The 10,407-nt window shown below is 37.3% G+C and overlaps 1 protein-coding gene across 1 annotated transcript; it reads right to left on the minus strand.

The window, feature by feature from the left end:
- Nucleotides 1–4,276: 4,276 nt before the first annotated feature.
- LOC145661877 (uncharacterized) lies at nucleotides 4,277–6,898 on the minus strand. Its single transcript, XM_081727219.1, has one exon. The coding sequence runs from the start codon at nucleotides 6,896–6,898 to the stop codon at nucleotides 4,277–4,279; it is 2,622 nt and encodes an 873-aa protein (XP_081583345.1).
- Between the last annotated feature and the right edge of the window lie 3,509 nt (nucleotides 6,899–10,407).

Here is a 10,407-nt window from a genome sequence, read left to right on the forward strand (position 1 = left end):
CTCCCCCAAGCTGCATCATCAAAGTGAAATGTTAAAAGTCATCCCAGCTCGAACTTAATTTATGTTGAAAATTTGATCAAGAGTTACTAACTCAGAAACATAATCATTTTCATTTTAGGGATGGCCAATTGCGGAATTTATACTTTCCGAAATCTGGAAAGTAAAATCGGAAAAAATCCGGAATTCGCAAAATTGCGGATTTCGGAAAAAGTTCATGAATTCTTTTAAAAAAACGAAATTCTGAAAAATCCGGAATTCGGAGAAATTCCGATTTCGGAAAAATTCCAATTTCGGAAATTCTGGAATTCGGAAAAATCCGATTTCGGAAAAAATCTGGAATTCGGAAAAATTCGTGAATTCGGAATTTTATTTCTTTTTTGTAATCCTAAGAATATATAATGCAAGTTAATCTGAAACTTACATCCTGAAATATACACTACACAATCTTTCCATGGTTAATGAGATATAACCCAGAATTATCTTGCACTCCTAATATTTAATTCTTGTTTTACTGTGATATTGTCCAGAGATAAGATAGGTATCACACCGAGATAAACAAAATGATATAAAAGAGAGGAATTATCTTGCGTAGTTTTTGAGAAAATCGTGAGAAACGAATTTTTATGAAGTTAAAATATATGTCGCTTGTTGCCGATGTGATGCAATTGATAACTTTTATGCTGCAATAGTCTTATTCTTTTTATAATAATAACAATAACAATTATTATTATTATTATTATTATTATTATTATTATTATTATTATTATTATTATTATTATTATTATTAGTTTATGTACTGTAAAAGAAAACTAGGAACCTTTAAGTTGCAGATTTTACCTATTGTGTTTTTTGATATGTTTTAATAGTAGCGCACATACTCCTACCACCATCAAGGACTATCAAGCACTGCAATGACTATCAATGACATCGGCATATTAACCTAAGGAATTCTTTGCAGACTAGCAATAAATAACAGATAAATAATAGCTGCAAGAAATGAGTTGAGTTGATTTTGAGTTTAACATCCCGTTCAGCAGCGAGGCTATATGAGACGTGGACCTACTGATTAACGTGGAATCCGAACCACATGAGCTCCCGCCGGGAATCGAACCCGGGACTCCCACGCCACAGGCGCGTACGCTAACCGCTTAGCCACGGAGGAGCTCATAGTTGCAAGAAAGTAACTTGGGCATAGCAGTCAGCACATTCTCCTTGTACATTATGTTAGCGAGAATATAGGGACGCATTGAGACTCTAACAAAGAGCGTGGTGTTATCATGTTCGTTTGGTTAATTTTAATAAGGTGAGCCTGATGTATAAAGTTGTTAAAGTCTTATTATTACACTAAGAGCTGTACGATCGAAGTATGAATGTTCATATTGATGGCACTAATGAACATTTACATTGTTCTAATGGTTAACCTCATTTTTGAGATGATTCTTAGATTGATGAGATGATTTGAGATGTGAGCCTGTTGGCATGCAGCTAGAAGACCCATACTCATTATTTTTTTAAAAAAAGTACACGTTATCTGTGGAATACTAACGATTTGCGTCACTATCGAACACTAACGTAGGACTAGCGACGTGTAAAGTCGAAATTGGGGTGTTACGTAAGTGGTTTTTCAACTTCAGGGATATTAGAGCCTATATTTTCCTTAACCATACAGGGCTTACATCACCCGGGCCAAACATGAAATTCGGCGCTCTCTAATTTATATGTACCTCTAACTATCTATTCCTCTTTTATGCGCCCCTCCTACCACATGCCCGGGGTACTTTCCTTAGTAGCGACCTGTATTCATATATCTCTATATTTGAAAAAAGTCCTGACTGAGTGATTGTCTGACTGACTGATCAAAGTTCAGGCCAAACAGCTTAAGCTAGAAACTTAAAATTTGAACAAGACATACAGTAGGTACCACTTGGAAAGGATTTTTGGAAATTCGACGAGGCAGTAGCAGAAAAGGGTGGCAATTACTTTCTTAAAATGTCCATATTAGTATTACCCACAAAACTAGACGAGAAGAATTTTTTTTTAGTTTCGTCTTTTTTTTTTTTTTTTTTTTTTTGTAGAAGTCTCGCCTCGGTTCCCAAACGCTTCACTCTCATCTTAAATCGATTCTAGGCAAGCCTTTTTCGTCTCCCTTTGTCGTTTGTCGTAAACGTATATACAGTAGACAACCGACTCTCCAGTCTAATGTCGCAGAAGGGCGGGCCGGATAACAAAAATGCTTGGTACGTTGGAGAACTATGATTACTCACTTATTTCTCCACACATATCATTAAAAACACACTTTTTACATCGCATTTCGGTCTTATTAATATTACATGAACACTTAGTATAGACAGGGTTTTGTTAATATTGTAACATACGATTAAACGATATTACACAAAAAAGAATTCGAAAAGAATAAATGTATTGCAGGCATTTTAAAATAAATTTAATAATGTCTAATTTAATTGCAAGAAACATGAAAAAATGTAAATCAGGAGTTCCCAATTTTGCACTGGCGTACTGCCATAAGTAATACGGATAATCCTTACCAGCTCGCGTACCAACGGATGAGAAAACATAATGTACATGCAATTTCAAAATAATCAAAATTAACTAGGCCTTAAAGAGTCAAAATATATATAGTTTCTAGTTTTTGAAAATTTCCTTGATTGATGACTTTCTTCTTGGCGTAGTCGTGTTTTTATGAGAGCGTTACAAGTTTAGTAGATCGTTTACAAAACATTTCTCATTTTATTGCTGAGTTTTCTCTCTTTCTTTCTTTTTCTGTCTCTTAACTAGGCCTGATAATGCAGAGTCTACTGTACTTGACTTTTGAAAAGAACGCAAACAGTAGTCTTTGTGGAATAATTTATTAACAAGATCAGTGGCGATTCGTTTCTGAACCGAGCAAAATGAAATAGCAATTTGTTTTGCAGCTATTTGGACACAATATTCTGATGGGCTGTAGGATATCCACGTCTCCTATTAGCTTGGTTTGCACCAAATTAATGTAAATTCGGGAACTTTTTATTTTGACCCATATCAGTGATAATAAAATATGCTTCGGCCTTGCATGACGTATTCGCTAACTCTCGTCTTTGGTGCGAGCGGTCCCAGATTCGATTCCCGGTGGGACACTCGGTCAAGAAAGTGTAACAACTTTTTCAGGCCACCATCTTGACTGATTTTTTTCCTGAGTTTCCTTCATTCTCACTAGCGAAATGCCGGGGTGGTGCCTAATATACAGGTCCCAAGCCGCTTCCTTCCTTCCATTTCGCTCGGACAGTGTGCTCGCCAAGGGACGTCACTCTCAGACGTCGCTGGCTAAATAGCCATAGATGCCGACAGCCTAGAAATCTAATCTCTAATAAAATATGCTGGTTGCATCCCTTGTTAAAATCGTCTGAAAGCTTATGTTAAGCAGATTGTAAAAACATATGTCATAAGAAATACAGTTTGTCTATAAAAGAACTCCGGGGTTTTGAGGAAAAATATTTTAATTAAGTAAAAAACGTACATACATGTGTTATACATGATTGGAAAGCTTACATTTTCAAGTTTTGTTTTTAACAATTTAATAAAGTTCAATATGAGCCCCGCCGGGGTTTTGAGGCAAAATAAGTAAAAAAAAAAACGTACATACATGTGTTATACATGATTGGAAAGCTTACATTTTCACGTTTGTTTTAACAATTTAATAAAGTTCAATATGAGCCCCGTGAGTGGCACGGCACACATCGTAACGGTACTCTATCTCTTGAATAACACATTGAGCCTTTTGTTGTGGCGTCACCATAGCGCGAAGCGCAACAATCCACACGGCACGGCGCTGATTCACTGACTACCGCAGCCGCTACGTCGTCTCAAGGTCAACGCTCCGCAGCGCTGCCACCTGTTGATAAAAACATTTCCAATTAGTATGACTAAAACTTTTTGAGCTAGTCGTTTCAGAGAAATTAACTAAATTTTGCTGTCTTTTATCGTTAATAAGATATGCATTTTTAAAACCCCGGTGTTACAATAAGACGTTAATGTTATATTATAGAAGGCAAAAAATACTATCTTTATTCTAACATTAGCACTTGCACTACAGCTGATACAAAACGAGGGAAAGAAGAACAAAAGAAAAACAAAAGAAGAACAAAACTCGGTACAAATGTTGCCATAACAAATCCAACATCCTCCTACCTTGAGTTACGTTGAGGGGACTAGTAACTCAACCACAACAAACATTATTTATTTTTAAGTATATACAAAAGATCTAATCTGTTAGGAGGTTTCACTTTTCTACCAGTTCGAGTTGTAACAGTTCGAAGTTTTCTACAAGTACAACATCCCCTATTTTTATTTCGCTATGGTTTCTTCTAGATTTCCAATGCTGCACCAACTGTCCCAAATATTCACTGCGAAATCTACTGCGTAACTGTTCCCTGAGTTTATGACAATATCTCAACCGTTTTTGTAGGTTAACGGATTCCAAGTAGTCGAGATCCGGTACTCCTACTTCTCTAACTTGCTGCAGAAACATAGCGGGAGTTAAAGCTAATAAATCCGAACTATCATCAGAAACATAAGTTAACGGTCGACCATTCATTACAGCTTCACAGTCACACAACACAGTAATGAATTCTTCATAATTTAGCGAAGCCTTTCCAAGTATTCTCCTTAACAGTCCTTTCATTAATCGAATTAAACGCTCCCACCATCCACCCCACCAAGCAGCACTGGGTGGATTGAATTTCCACTTGATGCGTTTCACAGTTGCAAAAGACGTTATACACTTCCAATCCAGTCTGCTCAATAAATTTTCTGTGCCAACAAAATTCGTACCATTGTCACTGTAAATGACCGAAGGTCGGCCTCGACGCGCTATAAATCTTCTAAGGGCTTGAAGAAAGTCACTCGTTGATAATCCGGAAACACGCTCCAAATGCACTGCTCTATATACTGCACAGGTAAATATACAAATCCAAGCTTTTCCTCCATCTCGTAGTCTAACTGGTCCGGTAAAGTCCACTCCCGTTACTTCAAACACTGCTGCATCTCTGATTCTATCTTCGGGTAGGGCTACAGGGATTGGTTCCAACTTCTTGGCAGTATATCGTTTACATATGACACATTGCTTTCTTATAGATCGAATAGTTTTTCTTCCTTTGAGTATCCAAAACTGTTCCCTAAGAAGACTCAACAAACCTTGAACACCAACGTGACAAGCTTCCACATGTTTATCGTACACTAACATTTTTACTACTGGATGTCTGCTTGGCAATACAACTGGATAACGGAAGGTTTCAACATCTGAAAGTTCTGTAATTTTGGTTTTTATTCTGATGAGTTTGTCATTGTCTTCGAACGGACACAAAGATTTCAAATTCTTGTCGCCAACACCCTCAAAGGAATCTGTTTGGACAAGTCTAATAACAGTCCTCTCTGCTGATATCAATTCTTCAACAGACAATTCGTTGCTTCTTCTTTGCTTAGAACGACAATTATGAATAAATCTTTTCATCCAACCTATTATGCGAACTAATTTTTCGTACTTCGAAGGATACCGATAATACCAGTCACTGTCCTCCTTTCCAACATTAAGCATAACTGATGAGACCGTCTTTTTCTTTTCCTGCGTAATGATTTCTTCTTTGTATTCATACTTCTGTTCTGGCCATTCCTCCTTCGGTCGTCGCAGCCACGAAGGAATTTCCCACCATTTTGACTCAAGCAGTTGTTCTGAAGTACATCCTCTCGATGGTAAATCCGCCGGATTCATGGTTCCTGGTACGTAATGCCAAGTTTCTTTTTCACTTAATTTTCGGATTTCTTGCACTCGATTCCAAACAAAAGTGTTCCATTGCTCATCTCGTTTAATCCATGCAAGAACTGTTGTAGAATCTGTCCAATAATAAATCTGTATACCTTCAAGATTCAAGGCCTCAATCACAGAAGTAGCTAGTCTCCCACCAATAGTAGCTGCCAATAATTCTAATCTTGCTATGATTGATTTCTTTATAGGAACAACTCTGGTCTTGGCTTGTACTAACTGCACATTAATGTTTTCTCTAGTAACAGTTCTAAGAAAAACTGCCGTAGCATAGGCTCTTTCACTTGCATCACAGAACACATGTAGGCTACAATTTTCTGAATCTCCTTGTATATATCTAGGAAATGAAAGTTCTTTCAACAAAGGCAATTCACCTACCCACTGTAAAAATTTCTTCCTTACTGCCCCTGGTACTTCTTCGTCCCAACTTAATTCCAATCGCCAAATTTCTTGCAAAAGGATCTTTGGATACAACGTCACTGGAGAAGTAATCCCTATGGGGTCAAATATCCTGTTTGCAAACGACAAAATAACTCTCTTAGTAAGAACTTCTGGTATCAACCCGTCGCAGCATTCTGGTCTTATAGCCAAAGTGTCAGGTTTCGTTTCCCACTGTAGACCCAAGACCGGTACTCCGTTGTCTTGCTCCATCTCGCCAAAAGAAGTGTGCTCCCACCCTCTCAGCTCAAATCTAGCTTTCGCCATTACTTGGGTACTTTCATTAATGAAGTGATGAAGCTCCTCTTCATTCCTTACGCTGGTAACGCAATTGTCCACATAAAAACACTTCGAAAGCTGAGCGATGACTTCTCTGGAATATTGGCTTTTTCCTTCTCTTTGTTTTTCCATTTCTAACTTAAGATGATGTTCTATCACTGCACACAACAAAAATGGACTACAGTTCACACCAAAAACTACACGCTTGTGACGAAATATATTTTCGTTTCCCTCCTGGTCAACCCACAAAAATCTCAAAAAGTCACGGTCTCTTTTACAAACACTAATTTGTAAAAATGCTCTCTTGATATCGGATACAACTCCGATTCTATTTAACCTAAACTTTATCAAAATTGAGGGTATCATTTCGATCAAATTAATGCCCTTCTCTAAACACTGATTCAATGAAGGATAATTTTTCTCCCTGGCTTAAGCGTCGAAGACGGGACGTATTTTCGTCGTACTGCTTTTCTTGACTACATGGCGATGAGGTAAATAATGTCCTTCTTTATCCTTTTCTTCTGGTGGAACTTCTTCTATTACCCCATCATATATCCATTCATTCAACACTTGTTGATAGTCTTCGTAACGGTTTTCCTTCTTCAACTTAGCAATAAGTGTATTCAATCTTCTTTTGCACATCTCAATATTACTAGGAAGTGTAGGATCCTTCTATCCAAGGTAACATTACTTCGTACCTCTTCTCCTCATTAATAGCTACGGTCTTATTAAAGTAATCCATTACTGCTTGCTGAGCTTCCAATTTTGTCTTCTTTTCCGCAGGATCTGTGATACCAAGAACATCTAACCGCCATAAATCCGCTATAGATGCTTCTTTACAAAACATGGACATCGTTGCCATAGACAAGAATTTAACATACCACGTACTTTAACTTTGCCCATTAAAACCCAACCAAGCAATGTTTCCATAGCTACCAATCCGGACTTCAACACAATTCTTTTCCCAGTAAAAAATTTTCCTGCAATGTCAGAACCAATTAAAATTTCTATCGCGCCAGGGTTCCTGTCGTAAATTTCTACACCAAATTTTTCTAACTCCTGTATCCAAGGACCTTCAACTACTGACGCCACATTGCTACATATTGTATCTTGGTTCAGCGCTTCAAAATTGCATGCATAATCTCCTTTCAGACTATACAACCTAACTTGATAACAACTATGTTCATAAGGTGCAGAACAAATACCTCCGAAGAGTGCATGCGTAACACTTTCTTTTTTAACAATTTCGTATCCCATTTCCAATGCGGTAGCTGTTCGAATATACGATCGTTGGGAACCTGTATCTATAATTACTCTTACCTCCCTTTCTATCTCTTGACCCCTTACTTTTACAACTAATGTTTGCAAAAACGTTTCGGCATACACGTTATTAGTTAATGTATTTTCAATAACCGGTTTCGTTACACTTTGTTTCACTGTACCGTCATTTTCCTTGTTACCTTTTGGTCCCTTGCACATAATGTATGAATGTTGTCCCTTGCACTTGGGTGCATTTTAATTTTACTCTACATCTACTGCTAACATGCCCCGGTTTTAGACATTTGAAACAACAACCCTTTGCTTTTAACACCTTTGTTTTTTCCTCGAAAGACCAGTTACGTGCCTTCGAACACTCTTCGGTAACATGAAAATCACTACAAAAAATACATTTCTCTGGGTTACCTTTACAATTAACTAACTCTGCCGCTGTTGGAACAGTTTCTGTGGGACTACTTCGATCCTTCCTTTTCTTTATCGCACTGGAAGTATCTTTCAAATCAAAGCCTGCAACTGCAAGTGCTATCCGCTCTTCACTTTCAACTTCTTTTCTCACAAACAACATTAAATTTTCCAGTCTATTTTCCACTGTAGATTCTCCATAGTTCGTAGTTCCCCTTTGCCATGCTCGCAAAAGTTCCTCAGGTAAACACGATTCCACTAGTAGGTACATCATTGCTGAATATTTGTCTGTCGTCACTCCTAATGTACTTAATGCTCGTAATTGTGACTCAATTTTGTCGTACAAGGCACTGAGTTCTAATTGCTTATTACTGTTCAAATTGCTTAACACCAGTTTTAAAAGTTCCCTCACATACACTTCTACCAATGTATCTTCACGACCGAAACGTGACTTCAAACCTTCAATCACTTTCGGATAGTTTTCATCACATAACGGGAAACTTTCAACAAATTGGCGTGCTCTTGAACCGGGTAGAGTGGCCTGAACTAAATACTGAAATTTGTCTCTGTTTGCGATATTCGTGTCCGCATCGATTCGATTGAACTGACTCCAAAACGGTAACCAATTCTTTAAGTCACCATCAAACTTCTTCAATTCAATTACCGGTAACTTAATACCCCTTTCTTACCTTCTGTCAAAACACTGTCTGTATCACAAGTTGAATTTGATGCATGCTTATCGATCAACTCTTGAACTTTCGTACGAAGACTATAAAATGTCAGAACATACTTATCTTGTGCTTCTGTTTCCTGAACCAAATCTTCTTCTTCGAATTCTTCTTTTAATAACAGTTCAATGTATTCATTGTGTGTTCATCAACTGCCCTGTATTTATCCTCCAATAATTCAAAGTTCACTTTAATTTCGTCAATGTTCACATTCGCGGCATTACAACACTGTTCCACATTTTTTGCGATTTTTGTAAATATAGCTCTCGCCACTGTTCTCACTCTTTTTGCCTTCTCCATTATTTAAGTCGTTTTTCAGTCGTGTCACGGTCGCCAGATGTTACAATAAAACGTTAATGTTATATTATAGAAGGCAAAAAATACTATCTTTATTCTAACATTAGCACTTGCACTACAGCTGATACAAAACGAGGGAAAGAAGAACAAAAGAAAAACAAAAGAAGAACAAAACTCGGTACAAATGTTGCCATAACAAATCCAACACCCGGAGTTCTTTTATAAACACCCTGTATATCTATGTATTCGTCTATTTTCATGCCTGAGACGTTAGGAAGCCAAAATATTATAGAACTTTCCAAACTCTAATGCAGCTTAACTATTTAAATTAGGTTGCAAAGGACCGAAAATAAAGTGAAACATTAATGAAAGTGAGATATAAATTATGGTAATGTAAGCGACCTTAGAACAGAAGATTGGATCTAAAAAAATATGTTGTGGTGACCTACTCTTGGAGTATAAGAAAGATCACAAACTTCGTTCATTGGACACTACGAATTGAAGCTGATTAGTTCTGCAGAAAATGAAAACACTAAGAGTTGCAAAGAAAATACTCATTGATCATTAAATTGTAGTATGGCATTTAGAGAAACAAGGAAAAGTGAAAAGTTGAATGAATTGACCGAAAACCAAAGAAATCGATCATTTACTTTTGCTTTACATTGCTACTACTTACGAGCGACGTAAACGATACATTTTTCGAACATATTCACACAGGTTAGGAAAACTAAATATTGTACGGTAATCGCCATCTCCCTCCATGATTTAACTTATATGATTAGTCACCCTCCACCTCGGTGTTGTCAGAATTCAGCATATCTCAATAGATATAATAAGTCACAGCTAGGCTTAAACAATGCATACACATCAAACCTACACTACTTGACTCCTAACAGGTCAAGTAGTCAAACCTATACTACTCAACTCGTATCTTAATACCATCCATCAACTGTAGCCTCTTTCGTCGCTCCCTGTTTCTCCTGCAACCATACATACTAGCACGTTCTTCATGTCACAGTTCCTTTCAAGGTAATGTTCCAACCAGTCTCTCTTCCTCGTTTCTATTACACCTAAAATTGTTCTTTTCTTTCCTACTATGTCTGACACTTGACCCAACATACATTTTCTAAAGCGGAAAATGATCTCTAATTAACTAAGCTCACTATTTTC

Source organism: Thermobia domestica, chromosome 10 (genome assembly GCF_964235325.1).
Source record: "Thermobia domestica chromosome 10, izTheDome1.hap1.1, whole genome shotgun sequence".
Classification (NCBI taxonomy): Eukaryota; Metazoa; Arthropoda; class Insecta; order Zygentoma; family Lepismatidae; genus Thermobia; species Thermobia domestica.

Excerpts from the sequence above, each read along its gene's own strand:
- LOC145661877 (XM_081727219.1), bottom strand. The coding sequence starts at position 6,898 with ATGATACCCTCAATTTTGATAAAGTTTAGGTTAAATAGAATCGGAGTT.